The 20771-nt window shown below is 39.4% G+C and overlaps 3 protein-coding genes across 3 annotated transcripts; 2 read left to right on the top strand and 1 right to left on the bottom strand.

Annotated features, from left to right (window-relative positions):
* Positions 1-8891: 8891 nt before the first annotated feature.
* MELLADRAFT_116273 (uncharacterized protein) lies at positions 8892-11173 on the top strand (the record flags this gene model as incomplete). Its single annotated transcript, XM_007409322.1, has 3 exons — positions 8892-9864; positions 9931-10322; positions 10400-11173. 3 exons carry the CDS (start codon positions 9211-9213, stop codon positions 10416-10418), a joined length of 1065 nt encoding a protein of 354 aa, XP_007409384.1.
* Positions 11174-11646: 473 nt separating this feature from the next.
* On the top strand, positions 11647-15527 carry MELLADRAFT_77592 (uncharacterized protein; the record flags this gene model as incomplete). The annotated part of the gene is made up of 8 exons (XM_007409323.1): positions 11647-11766; positions 11882-11993; positions 12115-12157; positions 12300-12331; positions 12397-14210; positions 14268-14273; positions 14323-14856; positions 14921-15527. Coding segments are annotated over 5 exons (2847 nt in total).
* A 1316-nt stretch (positions 15528-16843) lies between these two features.
* MELLADRAFT_74693 (uncharacterized protein) lies at positions 16844-17877 on the bottom strand (the record flags this gene model as incomplete). The annotated part of the gene is made up of 4 exons (XM_007409168.1): positions 16844-17173; positions 17256-17412; positions 17486-17667; positions 17741-17877. 4 exons carry the CDS (start codon positions 17865-17867, stop codon positions 17094-17096), a joined length of 546 nt encoding a protein of 181 aa, XP_007409230.1.
* Positions 17878-20771: the final 2894 nt, after the last annotated feature.

Raw genomic sequence — 20771 nt, 5'->3', positions numbered from 1 at the left:
TAGAGGTTCTTGTAAATGTCCAAGAAGACATTTGCAACCCCATAACAAAGTCCACTATGTGAGCACTCTTCTCCTAACCAAAGGTATGTAGACCTTGATACTAAACTGACCACAACAAAGTCAAAAGATAGGGAAGAAACACCAACACAAAGGTAGTTGGATATATAATGATATGGAAATAAAAAGTAATAAAGAAATACCTTCAAGTAATAAGTTTCATAAGTGAGAAAAACATCGATGAGCAGATGGGCCTGTGGTAATATGAGCTAAATGGAGTTTACATTAAAGTCACTTGGTGGTGATGTTCAAAACATGCCACATACAATAATCAATCATAGACAAGAATAGAAAGAACAAAACACAACAACAACTGCATTGTCACAGAATGCTACTGAACAAAATAAGTACCTATAACCTAAATTTGGTCTTTGTTGTATTTTGAATGTTCTTTCAGAGGATGATGAGGGAAGGAACAATTATTCAAAATTGTGTCAAATAATTCAACTGACAGATAAAAAAAATTGTAATGGAATTTATTGTCCTAAGAAATGATAGAGTTCACTGAAACATAACAGTGTTTGTGAGCAACATAAATTGAGAAGATCAAAGCCCAATGTCTGCCTTTACCATCATTCATGGATTGAAATTAATCCTGCACTAAAAATATTTGACACAAAAAAATCAGTCTCATCAAAGAGGATGGTACAGGATGGCACCACTTTTTTACAGAGAGGATTACAAAGTTCAAGAGTCTGGATTGTGTCTCCTTGAGAATTGGTATTTATCAAATTCAAAATATTGAATCAATGACCTAAAGTTCATAAATTGACAAAATCTAATAATCTGAAAGGTGGTAGAACTTCCATCCTTCATGGAACCATCACTATAGAATTCAGTGTATGTGTAAAGATTGAAAAATGAGCTTTCCCACCTCAAGCCACTCTTGGTCCTGGGCACAAAGAACTGATGTGAACATTATGGGAAAACCCTATTTCTAGTGTAGAAAAATCTCCAAGACTCCAACCATTGGATTGTCAAGACTTTCAGGCCCCAAGTGAATAACTTTACACAGGCTGTGCCATAGTAGTGAAGATGTGTTGGCCCAGAGGTGTCTCACTGACCAACCTGTTGCTAACATTTACCCTTCAGAAAGGACTTTCAGCCAACATCAAACTATTACCTCACCTTACCTAGCTGTCCTAGGCAAGGGAAGGATCAGTACTTGGAGAAATAAAGTTACAAGTAGAAAAGATTGGAGGGTAAATCTAAAGATTTCAACTTTGAAAAAAGTTATATATACAGGTCTTCAGGAAATTTGTGTCCTGTTTGATTTTATCTCTATTTCTTGCACATAAAGTTTGTGCCCAAATATAGCCAATACAGCACTGTAATAAAGCTCATTGACACAGATGCTCAAAATCCCAGGAATGAGGGCCATGTATCCTCCACACTCTTCCCTTCTACCAGCCCACTGCCAGCAATTCCCCCATCCACCCAGTCACAATCACCTCCTCCTTGTCCGTTTGTTCCACCACTCATATCTCCCTATCTGTATTTGTTACTCTTTCTCTCATCTTAGGCCAGTTTTTCTATCTCCTTGTTTTCCTTAAAAAGAATTTGACTGACTCTCATTTCATGATTACAATCCAAAACATGAAACAAGTACAAACAGCACAACCTGGAAAGTAGAATACCAGTATCAAGGTACTGGCTGTCACATACGTTCAAGAAGGCTTCACTCAATTAGAGGTCCAACATTAGCTGTGATCCTCAGTCAGGCTGCGCACAATCACACAATGGAAATCCTTGTACCACCAAACATACTGTGTGATTTTCAATCCATAAAAATATTTAAAGTGGCTGCAATACCCAATTGAACAACAAACATTGAGATATCATGATGACACCCATCAAAGAGAACCCTGAAACACAGTTCATGCCACCACCTATCAACAGTCAGGCAGATGGGTCTTGATTAAGACCATTGCCAAGGATATGAAATCACACCTATCACCCAGTTGGAAGAAATCACACACCATCCACCCAAAACAATCCGCCAACCAAAGAGCTTGCTTTTTATATGAGATGGGTGAATTGCAACCCAAAATGATGGTTTTCTTAGGTATGCGGGAATAATTTCTATTCATTGATTTGATTGTTCCAAACTTAACTTGTCATTGCATTAAATGAATGTGCCATTCCACTGCCAGAACAGAGCCTCCAAAGATAGAATGGATGGGGCATGCAAGGACATCATACCAAAAGACTTCCCTGGAGCTGCAGTGGAAAGCAATACTCTCTATTGTCTGCAATTTCCAAGGGCAGGGTTGTAGCAATGGGTTTCCAGGAGGGTAGGTTTCTTTTCAAAGATTTCAAAGCCTTTATTAAACACCAACTGGTCAGTCACAATCTCAATTTACTTTCTCATCTATGTCGCCAGATTTTTTTGAAATTCCTCTGTGGTGGTGTCCTGTACCAAATCCATACCCAAAGCCAAATTCTGGATTGATCATGGATAATTTGTGCATTCATCTTGGTGTTTGGATAGAAGAACTGACTGAGGAGAATGGGATTCACATGATCTACTTACCCCCCTACTCTGCAAACTTTGACCCTATTGAGAAGGCATTGAGCATCCTGAAAGCCTGTTTTCTCAAAATGGCATGTCTTACAGCCTCCGCGGCCACTGAGAAGATCAAAACTATTGAGAATTTGACTTGAGCACCTTTCACAGGGAGCCTCATGCACAAGTTATACACCACATGTGGCTATTAGTTTTAGGGTGGCTTTGTGATGCAATGGATCAAAGTGGTATTGTTACATTCCAAAAATGTTTTGTTGACTTACAATTTGAATAAGACTGAAGTACCTCTACTATATTGAGTCCCTAAGCCTTTAAGCCATCTGCATTATCACTCACCACCACCATGCAAGACCCACATGCAACCTCCTAGAAGATGTTGATTTTGGAATTGATTCAAGAGCACATGAGGAGTGAGAAAGATGGATTACTGGCATATATCATACTTCACTCATTGATCAAAATGATATCGTCTGGATGGTTGGGGACAACTAGGTTGTCATCCAAGACATTTGATTTTCACACTTGAATGAGAATGGATTCAAGAGCACGTGGGGAGTCAGATGGCTTACCAACCTCTATCAAACTTTTCTTTTCAATCAATATGATGTCATCTGGTTGGTTGGGTGTTTCTGGGTTGCCATCTAAAGCATTCAAATCTGCAACTTGAATCAGTATATATTCAAAAGCACATTATGAGTGAGGAAAGAGAGATGGCTTACCGACATCTACATCAGCAACCAATTCCCCTAGACAATCCTCATCTGACAACAATAAAACAGGATACAATGGATGATACACCAAGTGGATATGAGTGGTCCAATCACTGGTGGGGGGACATTGACACTGGAGGCTACCAGTTCAATAAGCCAAGGTTTCCTTCCAGCATGTTGACAGGCTTCATGTTCTTGACACAGCCTCAGTGAGGGAAAGCTAACACCTGGTCTCCTTTCTTCTCATCTTTGATGGTGAGTGAGGAATTGGATTTTGGACATGCATAATTGAAAAGCATACAGAAGGTCATCCCTTCATCATCTATCAAGAATGATCACAGCAGAAGTGGCAGCCAGGGTCAAAAATCAAGGGATGGGTATGGTGGGTTGTTCTGTTGCAAATAAGGTTTTGTGTCCAAACAAGGGAGACTGTTCTCTCCTTCATAAGACACAAACACTGTTGGTTCTCAAGTTCACCACAATGATGACATTGGCCTGGACCCGCAAGAACATAAGGGTGCATGTGAGAGGATATTGCAAAGGAAGGGCGTCTGTCTGATTTCAAGGAATGTGTTTCCAATACCAGATGATATTGGCAAGATTAGGATTCTTCATATCTCAAGGCATGAAGATTATGTTGATGGTAGGAGGGAATTGATGAAGGAGCAAAAAATAAAGAGAAATCAGGAGGAGTGTGAAGAAGCAGAAAGGGAAGGGGAATCAGTAGGTTGAAATAATCAATATCTAGACCAAGGGCAATCAAAGGCCTCTTGTGGATGTGTTAAGATATTGGATTAGGATATCAGTTGTCTTCACCCATTGAAGTTTGATCACACACCTTCAGTTGATCATCCAAGTGGTGGTTGCATGGATATAGGGATATAAGGTGAAGAGACAGAGTTCCTCTACCTTAAAAATGGATTTATTCTTATACTCACCAATATACACAAAGTGTAAGTCAAGAGCTAACAAACAAACATAATTTTCATAAATCAAGGACTACAAACTATGATAAATGACACATAAAGTGATGACTACAGAGATGTATGATCAACATCAACAAGCTTGGAGTGGGGATGACAAAAAATTGCATAGCAAAACAAGGTAGAGAAGGATATTCTCATGAAAAGTCATGAAACAATGATAATAGGAAAAGATGATGACAAGTCATGAAAAATAAAATACAATATGAACAGTCTAGTCTTTGTTTTTTGCAGGTGGTGGCTGGAAAACAAATCAAGATCAATGGTGATTCTTGGTCTTCATTTGATGAAAGAACTTGGGAACAGCTTTGCAAATTTCATCCACATGAGCAAAATGTACCAAAAGAGTGCAACTTGAATATTGAATAAGTGTTGTGGTAAAGTAGAAAACCACAGTCTTCAATGCCTTTGTTCTCTAATACCTTGTGTGTCTTCATCATATCATCACAAATCCCAGAAAACATCAAGGGGAGGTTGTCAGCCAAGTGGGAGAGGCATTAAATGAGAGCACTCTTGACTGGGTGAGGCTGGGAACCGGGAATAGGCGGCCCAAACATCATGTTTGGATTTGCAAAGGGGTTTACCAACGGACCCCGACTGGGAACTTGACCATAGTAGTTATGATGAATGAAATTGGCTGCCAAATTCAAAGAGTTAGAATTGGTAGCTGTGGTTTGAGGGTCTTCTAATCCTAGAATCTCAGCCTTCTGTGTTTTTACTGGGAAACCAGGACCCATTTAAAAGCTGGTCAATCCACATGTCAATTGATGTCATCAACCCCTGCAATTTCATCCAACTATGAGAGAAAATGGGTTAGTGAGATAGAAGTCTGGCAAGGCAAAAAGACAATGAAGAAAAAACAAATACTGACCCAGTCATCTGCCCATACTCAAATGTGAAATGTGTAGAGAAGTAAAACTTGAGAGGGGTTCTTGTCTGGATTGACAGTTGTTGCCAGACTCTTGCCAGCCTCAAGTTCAGCTTCAAAACACTTCATCAAAACCTTTTATTGATTTTGACCATTGGTAAGGTGATTTGACTGAAAAGAAAAAATGAGAAAAAATGAATCAAATATGATACAAAACAAAGTTGATCACCCCTGCGGACTCTAAATCCTTCCCCTCAGACAGAGGGTCAGATGGCTCATTGGGATTGAAAGTTGACACCAATGAGGTTTGGATGTGTGCTCCTGAAGCCCATAACTTCCTTGGATGGGACATCAAGGACAGCATCTGCAAATCTATAAAAACTCACATCTGTCAGTCAGAAAGCTGCAGTGTGCCTTGTTATTGCAATTGGTAGTGTTGAGAGAAGCCATCAGTCCCGTTTTGTCAGTGGTGAGTAGAGCATTGGATTTTCCAGGAAGCCAAGAATTGCATGCCTCAATTTTTTTTATAGATGATCAATCTGAAAGATCCAACAGGTATCACCATGTCCAGGTAGTGTTTGCTTGTTGGCAAGTGTGCACAACTTCCCTTTCTGCCTCAAAGGGAGTTGGTGTGCGCTTGTTGACAAGCAAGCCCTACCCAGACACAGTGTAGAGCACAGTGATGTGGAGAGGGCTAGAATTTTTTCCATTGGGCCTTAGCAACCTTTGGAGCCTACCTTACGGCATGTCTGTGAGCTTTCTTAGTTGGTTTTGCAACAGAGACGGTTTTGGAAACGTTGAATTAGTGTATATTTGGGGGATACAAAGTTGAATCTGGCCATGCAGCCGGATCTTTGGCCAGATTTCATTTGGCTGTAAACTTAGATTTTCTGGCCAAAGATCTGGCCACAAGATTTGGATTTACAGCCAAATGAGATCTGGCCAAAAATCTGGCCGTGTGGCCAGATTCAACTTTGTATCCCCTAATTGAACAAGATCTCAATGGTATGTTCAGGAAGCTTCATTGCTTCAGTGATTGGGGTGACCAATGAACAGCTGTCACACACATCAATAGGTCAATGGTCAATGCTATCAACAGGTAAATTTATAAAAGTGGAAACAAGGGTGAAAAGATAAGAGAAAAAAAGTATGATGGTGAGTGAGGATTTTGGACATGCATTATTGAAAAGCATACAGAAGTTCATCCCCTCTTCATCTATCAAGATGGATTATATTCACAGCAGAAGTGGCAGCCAGGGTTGAAACTCAAGGTAAAGGTATGGGCATGGTGGCTTGGTCTGCTGCAATTAAGGTCTAGTGTCCAAACAGGGGACGCTTTTTCACCAAGGATCTGTGAATCACCACATGGAGACCAGATAATCAATTACATTGGATGGATTGGTTGGAGCAAATGGATTGGATTGATGGATGGATTAGTAGGGTTGATAGGATCAGCTAGAGTGATGTTGTGTGGTATGAGTGAGGCAGTACAAATTCCTGTTTTGAGCTGAACCCATATGAAATGAAGGTAAGGAGATCATGAAGGATACCCTAGCCCACAGCTCATTTTAGCATATGGCACAATTACATCACTGTATTGGCTGTGTTTTGGCACAAACTTTATGTGCAAGAAATAAATAAAAAAGAATCTGTAGAACATAATTTTCCTGAAGGGCTGTACTTAATTTCCAACTTCACTGTGAGAGTCTAATTGCTTGAATTGACTTGTACCTGATCACCAAAGTACCAAACGGAAATGAAACTTGAGCTGAGTGTCTTCAAAGGGAAAGATTTATAACAAATCAAATCAAAGAAGCAACATGAGTTATGTCTCTTGCAAATATAGCTTGTTAAAGAGGTACACAAGAAATTATCAGTTGATACGGTCTCATATCATCTGTGTGTCACTTATGTGTTTTGGAGTCAGGATAGGGTGCAGCCTTAAAACAAAAGGCATGCCCTGGCACGTTTTGTGAAAAACGGGTGCGTCTAGGCGCCACTGGCGTGGCGGTTCACCGCACAAAAATGAAAAACCATGAAAAAAATGTGAACAAAATCCAGGAAATGCATTTTAACCAACCTTAAATACATAGTTGTTGCTGATAAGGTAGAAGATGGATTTCTTGAAGGTCAATTGTTAATTGAAGTTGATTCATAAAATAACTTGAAATGTATTTTATAAGAAAATAAACACCTGGAAAGCCCCACTTTCTCACTATGAGGCATACAGGCCTTTGGCCACGCCCACCTTGTTTCCAAGATGTTTAGGCACACCCAGCGCCCAGGCATGTTATTTTTTTTGCACCCCCATCCTGACTTTGGAGCCTCATCATTCCAGTCTCAACTCATTCAACTCTCATTGAATGCATATACACTCCTTGAACTGAGATCCTAAAGACTTGAGATGTAAGATTGGTCCACTGTGGAAGTGGTCCTAAGCAGCTCTTTCTTTCCAACTTCCCCCCTTTCTGCACTGGTGCCTTTCTGCATTTTTTTTTAGAAAAACCCTTCAAAGGATGACGTCTGTTTAGATTTCTGAACACTTTTTTCACATACATACTCTACAGAATTGAAAGAGAAGATTATATCTTTTGAGTGTTCAATAATCCTTATTGTTTTTAAATGGATTATTTTTTTTGCTCAAAACAACTCTGCCCTCTTAAAAAGCCATTAACCACAAATTTGAAAAAAAAGATACTTTGAGCGGCAAAGTTAAGTGGAAATAAACTATCACTTACTTTTGAGTTTGATAAGCCACAGCTTGGGGAATGGACCTGAGCTAGGGGAATTGGGATAGACAGTTGATCTGGATAAGCTTGGGTGTTGTTGGATTTGTGGGTTCATCACTTTAGTAAAAAAAATTAATGGTGATTGTATGCCATAACGTGCTAGAGTCACTATGGCTAACCCCATGCATATATCAACATTTTTCATCTTGACTTTATCTGACGGTTTGACTCTTACTTTGGAATCTGGATGGCATGAATTCTAGATGCGTGTAGATGTCGAGGTTGCTCAAGATTCTACACTGTAGACGTTGAAACTTGAAGCTCGTTGAACACCACTGTTAATTTTTATTTATCGAACTCGATTTAAATCAACTAGATTCAAATCAGACAGCTTGATCATGAGTAGATGCTTAAAATGAGCATGTAGAAGTCAAACTGTGAGTCCGACTCACACCCAAAACGCTTTCGTCTCAAGACATGCAACTATAAATTCCATGGGAGTAAGCTGCAATGCTTTGATAAGATAGATCAAGGATATTTGAGCTCCGATATATGTATCATATGAGCGGTGAAGTTGAATGACTGAAAATAGACTTTTTTTCTTTAGTGTGTGTGATATTTGAAAAACCATCCGCTGTGGGAACCCGAAGGAAGCCTATCAAAGAGTCGAAGGATGAGAGAAGATGAATGAATTGATAAAGGTTTTTAAAGAAATGATTTTTGAAATCCTACGAATTCTAAAGCTTCGAGATCGATGGAGCAGTGATGGAAGAAATGAACTCGTGATGGTTTTAGTGGCATTGATTGTTGATTGATATGCCAAGAGTGAGAAGAAAGAAAGTTTGAATCCGATTGATAATTAGGTAAAGTTGAATTGGATTAGGTAAGATTGAGTTTTTAAGATTGACTGGTTTAGTTGAGTTAGAGAGAACTTTAAGTAGATGTCATTCAAGTTGACAGATTGATGATGATAAATTTCAAATCTTTGGTCTTGTGACTCTTGTGTCGTGAGGATAAGTAAGTTTGAATCGAATTCTAATCTGAACAAAACTCAGTTGTTTGAGTTTCTGATTCGATTCTCAAGCTACAATATCCAATTCTAAACTAAAAAAAATTCAAACTTTCTCATTTTATCTTCTTCTTCAAATCAATTTCCATTCCATTCCATTCGATTAATCCTCTTTTACACTCCTATCTCATTCTCCATCAATTTCCAATCATCTCATTCCCTTCATTCAACTTTCATCCATAGATCTCTTTCAATCTCCTTTTTTTTTTCTTAATTAAATCTATCAATCAAATCCATCAATCCATCAAATCAATCCTATCATCTCAAATGAATTCTCTCGAACAAGCTGCTCTTTCAGGCGCACTTACTACTATCAGCTTAGATTCTCCTGATCCAGATGGTCGTGAACCTCAACGTAATAATCATTCAGATGTCGAATTAGATGAAACTACTGTTTTGGAATTACAAGAAGATGAATACGATTATGCTCATCAATCTTCAGTGGCTTCATTAATGTCTCGTGGTTGGTCTGGTAATACAGGTCCGAAAGGTGTCTTACTTGATTTTAAAGCTTCTCATGGTAAAAGTGGTGCAATTTTGGGTGGTAGTGATGATAGAGGTGGTTCAGTACCTAGGATTCATCATAAACAACCTAGTTCGAATAGTGAAACTGATTCTGAATCAGATAAGGATACAAGACATCCTCCTACTACTTCATCTCTTTATACTTCGGGTCGAAGAACTCATCGGATCATGGATAGAAGACCTAATGCTTTCTCGATGATCAATCGTGCTCGTTCGGGATCTTCTCCTCCTTCAGTTAGTCCGATCAACAGTGGTTCAAAAGTCGTGAAAACCGATAGTAGAGGTAAAAAACTATTTGGTCATCTACGGGAAGTCGGTGTAGACAACTTTATTCAAGCTGTGGAGGCTGAAAGGGACGATAAGGAGACTGTGGTCTTGGTTCATCTATACGATCCTGTGAGTTGAATCTTTGATCTATTCTCAGCGGATGATCGATTGAACCTTCAATTTCTTCTACTCTAGGCTCTCGATGCATGTATGATCCTCAATAGTCATCTCTCAAGCTTAGCACGACTCTATCCACGAACCAAGTTTCTACGAGCTCTTGCATCCGAATTAGATTTCTTTAATCATTCATCGACTCACAGTGATGATTTCTTTCCGACTCTTTCAATCACCCCAAGAGCTTCGTCTGAGAAGAATCCCGGACCGTTGATCGATGTGGATGGTCATCATCAAGAAAGTGAGGAACGTCGGGCTAGAAGACCGACGGATAGTGATATCCTTCCTACCTTGCTTTGGTACCGCGGTGGAGAGTATGTGTCTAGTTTACCGGCTATGGAACGGGAGTTACCTAGTGGAACGATTAAGAGGGGTGAGATTGGTTGTTCGGAACTTCAAAGTTTACTTTCGAGGTTAGTGTTTTTCTTTCACTTTCACTTTCACATTCGTCTTGAGCTTTGTTAATTTGGTTATCTTTCTGTTTTGATAGGTTCGGTATTCTAAAATGATCCAGATCAATCAAGATTCGGGTAATCTCTCTCTCTCTCCAGAGAGTAATTAATAAGAAATCAAGTTATCGTATGGATCGGTTTGATTCTTTTCTACAACTTGAATTCTTTGTATTTCATGTGTTTCTTTTTCTCTCTTTCTTTCTACCCAATTCGCAAGTTATTCTTTTTTTTTGTTCATCTGAATCATTCTTCTTGATTCTCGTTTCAAATTTGGTTTCCTTTCTCTTTCTCTTTCTCTCTTACTTCTTTTTTTTCTCCTCGTCAATCGGCTCGTCTTTGATTTTTCTTTTACAATTTTTTCTTTTGATGATTTGGAAAAAAAACAAATTGTTTCTTTTTTTTATTTTCTTTATTTCTTTTTTATTATCAAACCAGAAAAAAAAAGTGACAACTTTTTTTTCCTAAAAATTAAACTGTTTGTTTTCCTAAAGAAAGAAACAAAAAAGCAATGTAAATAAAGATCAGGAATTTTCTAAACCCAAACCAAAACCTACACAAAAAAGTTTTCCCTTTTTTTTCCCATTACTTTTTATACATTTTACACATACATATATATATATATATTGTATACATATACACGAATGAGTTGTGATTAAAAAAATCTTTTTGCGTTGTTCAGATAATTTGTATATAATGTGATTAGAAAGAAGGTACCCTGAGATAGTTTTGTTCTTTGGGTTTTTTTTGTTTTTTTAGAAGAATTGATATATATATTTCTTTTGGTTGAGGATTGAAATGTCTTGATTCTTGGTACATATTGAGGTTTGTAAAAGAAGTGTACATGCGGTTTGGTAAAAGAGGCATGGGAGTTGATGGTTTGTAGGTTTGAATTTTTCTTTTTGTATTCTTTTAAGCCATACTGAGAATTTGAGGAGAGACTTTTGAGCAGCAAAGTAAACTTGACCAAGTGCCTTCACTCAAGTTTGATGACCAATAATTTGATCAAGTGAAGTTTGAAGTTCACTTTGAACTTTCAAGACCACGAAATCCCAAACTTAACTAAGTCCCCACCCGGACCTAACCTAGGTCCGGGTGGGGACTTAGTTAAGTTTGACGAAATCCATGCTACAGCTCACATGACAGGTGCAAGCTCATGAATATATGATGATGGAATCTGTGAAACTTCAGTGAAACTTGAATGGGTTTTTTTTGAAGAAAGTTCCATCTCGTCCCATTTATGACAATTGACAATTTGAAGTTCAATTTTCGGTTTTCGATTCATGGCATGGCTATCTTTCCATTCAAGTTCAATACCAGAAATATTTTAAATAGGTATCATCATTTTTCTGTCTTTCGGTCTTTTACAAATTCGGGTCTTGCTTCTTATTCTATTAATCTTCAGAACGTAAGTCAATATTAAATTCTTTTGAAATAAGAGTTCATTTTTAACTGACTGAAACCTTTGTCTTATAATTCATTGACGACGAATATTTAAATTGGATGACTTTTTTTTCATCTAGTCAAAACCTACCTTTTCTATTCAAACATCGGTCATACCAATCGAAATTAAAGATTCGAGTGCAGAAAGTATTAGGATTTCAGATGAAGAAGAAGTGATCCATAGAACCTCGGGTGAGCACCCTTTAGCACATACCTTCAACTTTTTATTAGGGGATCATAGATCTTTTACAAATCTTACCAATCTAAAATTCTGTGGGATTGCTGATCAAAACTGAATGTTCAATGATTTTAGTTCTAGGAAGACCGATGTTCGATCGTTTGGTAAATCACTCGATGTTCGCTTCATTGCATGTTGGGTTTACAATCATTCCGTTATGCCTCAGTTTCATCTCACTAGATAGAGAAGAGATCTATGTCTTGCACAATTGGTCTAACATCATTTCGAACATTTTTTTTTTGCTGTCTCTGATTCAATAGACTCATGAGCTCATTCCAAGGAATCCAAAGATGTAAGTTTGTTTCCGTACACTTCTCATCTTCCAATAATTTGATGACCAACCCGGATATCGATTAGGCCTTTTTTACTTTCTGCATCTCAGGTAACACATCCTTTGAACCCTTTACGTCGAATGTCAAGTTCGGATGTTAAAAAGTATAAGGGAAAAAGGAAGTCGAATGTGAAGTTTTCACAGAGAAATCAGGAATCTTTTATACCTGCAGGACTAGAGTGGAAACCTTCTCAAGCTGTTAATTCACCTCACTCTGTCGATTGGTCTATGGATGGTAGTGGTCCCACGGTAGCGGCTCCTCCTTTTGAATCATCTTCTCGCCACACACAACATCGGTCAGACGTCGGTTCACAGCGCTATACTCAAAAGCGGTCAGGCGCCGGTTCGCAACGCCATACACCACAGCGTTCAGGCGCCGGCTCACAGCGCCATCGACAACAGGGGTCAGATGACGGCTCACAGCATAATACACCTGATAGAGGACAGTTTCAAAGACCGGCGAAATTTGGGACAGAAAGACGAGACGAAGCTCAGGAGTCAAAGCGTTTGAAAGTTCAAGAACGTATCGATAGACGAATGCGAGTCTTACAAACAAGAAAAGATAGAGTCACACGTAGACACGCAAGAAAAGAACAAAAAGTTCAAGATCATCTAGATGAATTAGAACGTAGAAGACAAATTAGGATTAAAGGAGAGAATCATGAGACGAAATGTGGATTGATTAATTTTCCTACTTTTATTGAGTTGGATTCCAAAAAGATGAAAAAAGTTAAAAAGCTTAAACCGAATTCAATCGTCAAAGAAACTACTTCAACCGAACTCGTCAAGAATGTAGATAATCGTGTCAACTCGATGTTTCGGGGAACATCTAATCCTCCTCCGGCGAGCTCTAACTCTCATTCTTCAATGAGGGACGGTCAGCCTCTTGCCGGATCTTCGCGGGGACCTGATAATTCTCGTAAGGATAGGGTGAATTCAACCGATCGGTATAATTCTCAGCAAGTACCACTTCCTCATCAACTTCATCCAGTCAATTCCCAACAAAATACCGAACCTGTTCTTACGCCGCAAGCCAGAAGCCGGTCAGAAAAAGAGGCGCACAAAGTGACATCATCGGTGCGGGGTTCAATGCCACAGCCTGCTATCATAAATGCACAGCAAAGTCATCCATCCTTCACACAGAATCGTAGCCAGCCCGACCAATACTCTTCAGTGCTGAGTCATTTTCCGTCGGATCCTACTCAGGCACGAGATCGGGAGAAGCATCACTCATTTTCCACGCCTCAGTCGCTCTCGGCCAGTCATCTTCCAGGAAAGGACCTACCCTCTTCACCGCGTCCTGTCGCAAAAGAACTGCACCATCCCTCGGAGATGTCTCATCAAACTACTTCGACCGCAAAATACCCTTCGAATGGATCTGATATCTCCAGAAACAATCCCCCGCATCAGACACCTCTTTCAGGTCCCTCATCATATATCACCACACAACCCAAGGATACGCAAATCTCGTCCATATCCCATACCCCCAACCGAGATTCACCACCTCATCAAATACCTTCACGTCCTGCCTTCTCAACACCTTCTTTACTAGACACAGGAGATTTTGCATTAAAGAACCAACTTGTAAAGATGTATATGACAGAAGAAGGTACACTGAATCCAACACCAGAACAAAACCAAAGATCTGAAATCGAATTAGGTTGGTTAAGAATCGCAGCCGAAAAAGAAATTCAAAAGACTCGAATCAGATCGTATTCTCCTATTTCACTTAGTGATCATCTTAAAGTTCAAGAACAAACTAATGTAATGGTTCAAGAATTGTTGAAAGAATGGGTTGGTGAATATACTGTTAATAAGAAACCAATTGCTTATATTATTGGTAAGTTGAGTTTTTTTTTTGGATTTTCTTGATTTTCTTCAATTCTTTTGGATACAGAGGAATGTATGTGTTTTGGTTTGGGAAGATTCTGATGGTTTTTTTGGTTTTTTAGGTGATGTTCCTTTTGGAAACATTCAGATTGCGGTTCAGCCTCCTATACTGATACCTAGGCCTGAGACTGAGCAATGGACTTGCAAGCTTTCTGATATGATCAAAACTTGGAACGATCCGGAAAAATCTGGTACTAAACCTCAGTTTGGGAAGCATGATTTAAAGGTGTTAGATATAGGTACAGGAAGTGGATGTATACCTACTTATTTAGCTTATAATCATCCTAATATCTTTGTGATGGGTGTTGATGTGGATCATCAAGCGATTGAAGTTGCAAAACGAAATGCATTTAGTTATGGACTTACGTTTTTTCAAAGACAAGCACTTCAAAACACTCGATCTAAAGTTTTACATTACCGTGGTCAAGCTTCGTTTATGAATTTGAATTTGTTTTCAACAAGCTTTGTTGAAGATGTTCTTAATGGATTACGTAGGAAATCTGAATTGACCAATGAAGAATTATCAATCAAAGATGAGAATGAAGATGAAAGATTCGATATGATAATTTCAAATCCACCTTATATTACCATCATCAGTCAAGAATTGGGAAAGTGCATTGGCTTTGATTGGAGATAAACAATTGAGTTTAAATTATCAAGATTTATTGAAATCTAAAACTTTTGCTAATCAATTTAATAAAAGATCACAAAGTTTTAATCAACCGATCCCATCACCATCATCATCATCTTCATCATCGGTCATGAATTCGAACGGATTGTTACCTAAGACGGTAAGCATGATGCAAGAATTAGGATTAAAATTACCTAAGAAGATTAGAGAAAGTATGAATCGAGTTGATGAAGCAGAAGAAGAAGAAGAGATTGAAAGGATAAGATTAGAAAAAGATGATGGATTAGATTTTTATAAAGAAATCTTGAATCGGATTAAGAATGAAGGGATTTTGAAAAAAAGATTGGATCGAGAAACAAAACAGGTATGCTTGCCGAGGGTTTTGTTTGAAGTTGGAAATGGTCAAGCTGTAGATGTGAAAAGGTTGATGATTGATCAATTGAAGGATACTGAAATGGTTTCTAAAGTTGAGATTTGGAATGATTTTTCGGGAGTCGGTAGGGTGGTTGTTGGATTTTGATAAAAAAAAGAAATTCCATTTTTTTTTTCAAGAATTAAGATGATTTTATTATGTGTATTCAGTTTTGGAATGAATAACCTTCAAATAAAAGTGAGAAAAAAAGTTGAATTTGATTGATTATAGGTTTTAGATCTTGATGACATGTTTTGGTTCCAAAACCTTTTTTTAAGAGTGCTTGAAGGTTTATAAAGTTTGAATTTATATCAACAAGATGGGAAGGAGAGATCATCAAGTGATGATCATTCTTTTCCTTGTATCTTTAATAATCTCATTAGAAAATGTTGAGAAATGAACCTAATGAATCAATTCTTCCTGCAAAGAATTTGCAAGAAAGCCTGATCGATGACATATAAGCTTGAATTTGTTTACTTGTAAAACAATTGAAGGTCAGATTCAAACACATTCACTTTAATCTGCTTACATATAACCTTTTTCATTGTCGACGTGAGCTTTGTTTGAAATCATTTGATCTTTTTTACACAGTCACTTCCAACTAAACTATTCCTACTCACGTTGAAAAGTCAGACAAACTGATTATTCAAACCAATATCACAACCTGAGGTGATGCTTACTATCAAGTCTCTTCGTTTTGTAAAATCTATAGATCATGTTACAATTAATACAAGGCGAAAGCCAAGGGATTGAACACCCCACCTCAACAGACTGTTCTATTATCTCTACTCGAACTCTTGCTGAACTGGAAACATGTGTAGTTTGTGCCACTGCTACTGATCATATTCCTAGACCTCATGGTTCGAGTTGATTGAGTGAAGGATAGGATGTAGGTTGAAGCTCTCTGTCCTCTTGATCAAAGAGGAATTGGAGTAGCAGACAAATTGGATCCTAGCGGAGTCGAAGAAGTGCTTCGAATTGCTCTTCTTCCTTTGCTGTGTTGATAGATACAGGAATGTTAAGCTCGGTTTCCTTTTTTCAAGTAAGAGCCATCTTGTATGAGGATGTGATTGCGTTCCATCTAGCAGATATCATTGCCCTGCAGTAGTGAACAAACCTCAGGTCAGAAATATGTCGATCATTTTTTATTTCCCAAAGAAGACCTGGTATATCAAGTGACAAGAGATAAAGTTGGAAAAGAGAAATGACTCTATGATCGTCTAAAGAGGGAACTCATTTGAGGATCTTATCCAATCACAAGCTTTCTATCCAAATGCCATATAACGTAGTATGTGGTCAAGATCTAGCCGGATCAGTAACCATGGATGATGAACTAGCAGATGAGTCATCCTTTTGAGTTTGTGAAAGATGTTTCGAATCATGACATGGTCGGGAGATTGGATTCTGGATTGGGAACGTCGTAGATAGAGAATGGTGGGTTGTTGTACCCTTATTAAGATCTTGATTAAGATTGTCTTTCAAGTATTTAGACGTGTGTATGTGATTGGTAAGGTTGAAGGTGAACCTTCGCAGCTCAATTCACAATGTAAAAACCGTTATACATTACACCACACGATACGTAATTAGAAACATACAAGAAGCACATTCAAAAAGATTCCAGACGATCTAAACAGAGTTATAACAAAGTAGATTGTACATATAAAATATATAGATGCATGATGTTGAGAGAAGATAAAGAAAGATATCAAGAAATATGTAAGATGTTCGAGTGTGTGGACAATTTTTTTAAGAAACGATAATCAAGCTGGAAGATCTGAATTTATAAACGTTTAAAAATATTTATCAAGTATTTTTTGAGTCTCTAATTGAGATTTTTCATCGTCATAAATCATATTTTGAGTGAAAAGACCTAATGAAGATCAATAAAAAGGAATCAATGCTCAATTCTAGAATCTGAGATCAAAAGGATTTCATCAAAATAAAGGCGTTACCTGCAAAGATGACTTCAATTGTGTAAATCGGAATATCCTCCTCGTTTGGTTTTTTCTTCATTAAAGCTTTCCAAAATACATAATCTTCTTCACATGAGATCACACGCCCTCCTGGATTTTCCCTGATATTTCGGACTAATGGTGTTGTTGTAATCACCTGGGTCAAGAAAAAGAGACGTATCCTCAATCATCTGCCCATATGAGTCAATGATGAATATTGATTTACATACCTTTCCATCTGCAAGTTCAATTAGTTCCTTGATGGTTTCAAAATCGGGCTTTACAGAAGGTGACACATAAAATGTCTCACCGCTCAAGAGCTTGGCTTCCCTCGCTCTGGACAGTGATTCTTGTAAAGTAAACCCGTGGATCGTTTCGCCGTGCCTGTCATTCAGCAAATAATCATCCGGCTCTATGAGAAGGATAATACGAGGTATCAGGACAAGCAAAAGAAAATCATTGCATACACAAGAAAAAAAGAATACCTATCAATTCTCCAGCTTTGACACATGCTTCAGCCCACTTTTGATCGACAATATGAACCCCAAGAATGATAGCTTGGATGAATTTCACATTTCGATAAATCTTATCAGTCACTAGATGAGTGCACATCTTTGCTTCATCAGTGACGGCGGCACCTAGTTTTTCTAGTTTCTTTGTTCATAATATTATTCAAATCAGATAAAATGATAAATCAGTGTCAGATCACGTGCGAAGAATCATTCGAAAACACTTCCTGACCTGGATCAATTTTTTGTCCAATCGGATCACTGTTTGTAGGATGCGAACATCCGCTTGCATGAGTTCGTCTGCATTGTTCGATGGTTCTGCTTTTGGTTTGCTGAACATGCCACGTAAGGATATACAACACACCAGCATGAGCAAATCAATAGATGATAGAGAAATGAAAGCTACTGACTTCTTTCGTGATGGTAAACGACTTCTCGCATCGCGTGGATTTGATTTCGACCGCTTTACCATGTCGGTGACTGGTTTGACATCATCATCCCACTCAGAGCCAGACCCGAAATTCCGATCACATATATGATCATTCCGGTAACGTACTTTGGACAACGAAGGCGAATCAGCGTCTTCATCTTCTACTTTGATCCTTCCAGGAGTGGATTTAGACGCCAAAGCTACTGGCCGAGCTTGATCAGTATCGGCCAAGCTTCTCCCTCGTGTGATCTTGCTTCTTTGTTCTCCACTACGACTCTTGGAAGCTGACGGAGGCTTTGCGCCTACGTCACCAAAGTAACCACCGTTACTGGTTCCCGCCAACCCTGCCCCCGATAACACCTTCCTCTTTTTCTCTTTTTCGTGTACAAGCATGTCCGCAGCGCAATCCGCCACTTTAGCGGCGGTCTTCTTTGCTGTCATACGAGTCGAAGTACGTTTGATGGACTGAGAAGCACCGGCCATCGGTGCATCATCTGCTCGCTTCGGGGTATCAGAGTGACGTCTTTGTGAAACTTTCTTCGTATTAGATGTACGTGATACAGTCGTAGAGTCTTTGCCGTTGACCGATTTGGTGGCGTTAGCCACGGTTTTTGAGGGATTGCTTTTAGTGATATCATCAAATGCGAAATCTTCAGCATTGCTTTCGCCACGTTTTGTGGTCTCCTTCTCTCTATCTGAATCAGGCAGCTGAAGCGAGGGGGAATGATTCCTGGAAGCGTCTCTAACCTGTTCTTTCGAATGCCTTCCATTGGTCAAGTGGTGAAGACTAGGCCTCGAGCGCTTGTGAGGCCTTTGAGCTTCCCCATCGGTATGCCTAGAGTTGACGTCCATTTCAGAATTTCTCTTTGAAGGATTTGCTGGTTTCGTAGCGCTATGAATAAGTCCGCCATCAGGCCCGACTCTTTCATCGGTGTCAGGTGTACCTTCAGGAGAGCGAGGAGGCCCTGGTTCCGAGGGAGCAGATGTTGTTGCCAAGTTGTCGTTGCCGTTTTCTTCTGTAACCTCGCCATCTGCGACCATAAGCATCTTGGTGGTATTATTCGCGAAAGGACTTGACGGTAAGGAGCTAGATGATTTATTGGAGACGGGCTTTCTGATATGTGATGACTCCTCGCACATCATGAGATCAGAAAGAGGATCGGGGTGAGGGATCTCATCTAGGTCCATTCGGTCCGATTCGTCGCTGATGGTCAAATCTTCGTCCTCGGGAACCGTAGTGTCAGGACCTGGCAATGAACGAGGCGCAAGCTCCTTGGTTTCAGTAGTGTTGGTGTCACTGATATCCCGAGACCGATATTCTTGCAAAACAGCTTCTCGTTCCTCTCTGGACGCTTCTCTTTCCTCTATAGCAGCCGATGTTTCTGTCCATCTCTCGATGATCTCAGACGTGTTCCCTGCCTTACCGGTCGGCTCAAATAAACTGCCATCGTGAGGGTAGGTCCTATGAACCAACTGGATATCCATCTTTGACCAACTCCGGAAACAGTCTTCGATGTAGAGATGATTTACAATGGGGATGCATAATTTACGCGCATACTCTACCTTTTGACCACTTTTGCTGTGTTGTGCAGGATTAGAGTAACATAAACTATACGCGTCAGTCGAAGTTGTCATACGTGAACTCAAGATTCAAGAAAAAAGACACACTTTGCAGCCACGAGAAGACATGTGTTAGATGACAAAGTTCCGTCATACTTGAGTCCCATTTTTCTAATCAGTCTGATTAGCCAAGTTCGAGAAAACCCATTGTAGTTAGTGATTGTTACCAGAGTATTTTTAGGATCCCATCCTGAAATCATTCCAGGTGGAATAGGGTAGTCGAAGAATCTTTCTAACGGGGGTCGGATTCGACGATGGAGAGGGTTTGTGATATTGATGACAGTAGTAATCCATCGCAATGTTCCAATAGTCTTTTCTAACTTCCAGGCGAGCCAGAATTCCCATCCCGAGCGAGAATCGCATATCACGAAATCAGCGGCTGAAAGTGCGCTTTCTTCATCCATCTCCGAGGCATCACGTTCCTTTTGCCAACTTGGGGCATCGGTTTGTGCATCATACACATCTGCCCCCAATTGCTTTATACGTCCAGCCAATGCTTCACGACTGTATGAGCTCATTTCTAGAGACGATACCAGATACACACGTTTGCCACTGAGCTCGGGATGGATTTGGTTGGTAAGAACATTGGATGTATTATCGTTTATGTCGTTTTTCCCCTGTCCACTCTGATGTTTCTTCAAGAAATTCGCAAAATCGGCGTCGTTTTTTAACTTTTCCATCAGACTGTTCAAGTGATCAGGCGACCCCGCGTTCGGGGGGGTGGGTGAATGTTTCAGAGTCACTGACGACGACGCAGTTGATTTCAATTCCGAGAGGTCATTCATAGATTCGAGAGATTCGAGGATAGGTGGTGTAGGAAACTGAAACGGTCCTTCGGGAACGATTGTACGAAGTAGTGTGCATATATGGAACCTGATTTGTGACACAAGTTCACAAAAGGAAACGCCATTAGATCGATCAATTTCTGGTTAGGATCACATTATCAAACGTACCAGT

Source organism: Melampsora larici-populina, assembly GCF_000204055.1.
Source record: "Melampsora larici-populina 98AG31 unplaced genomic scaffold MELLAscaffold_15, whole genome shotgun sequence".
Classification (NCBI taxonomy): Eukaryota; Fungi; Basidiomycota; class Pucciniomycetes; order Pucciniales; family Melampsoraceae; genus Melampsora; species Melampsora laricis-populina.
This window is presented reverse-complemented; position numbering and strand designations above follow the sequence as displayed.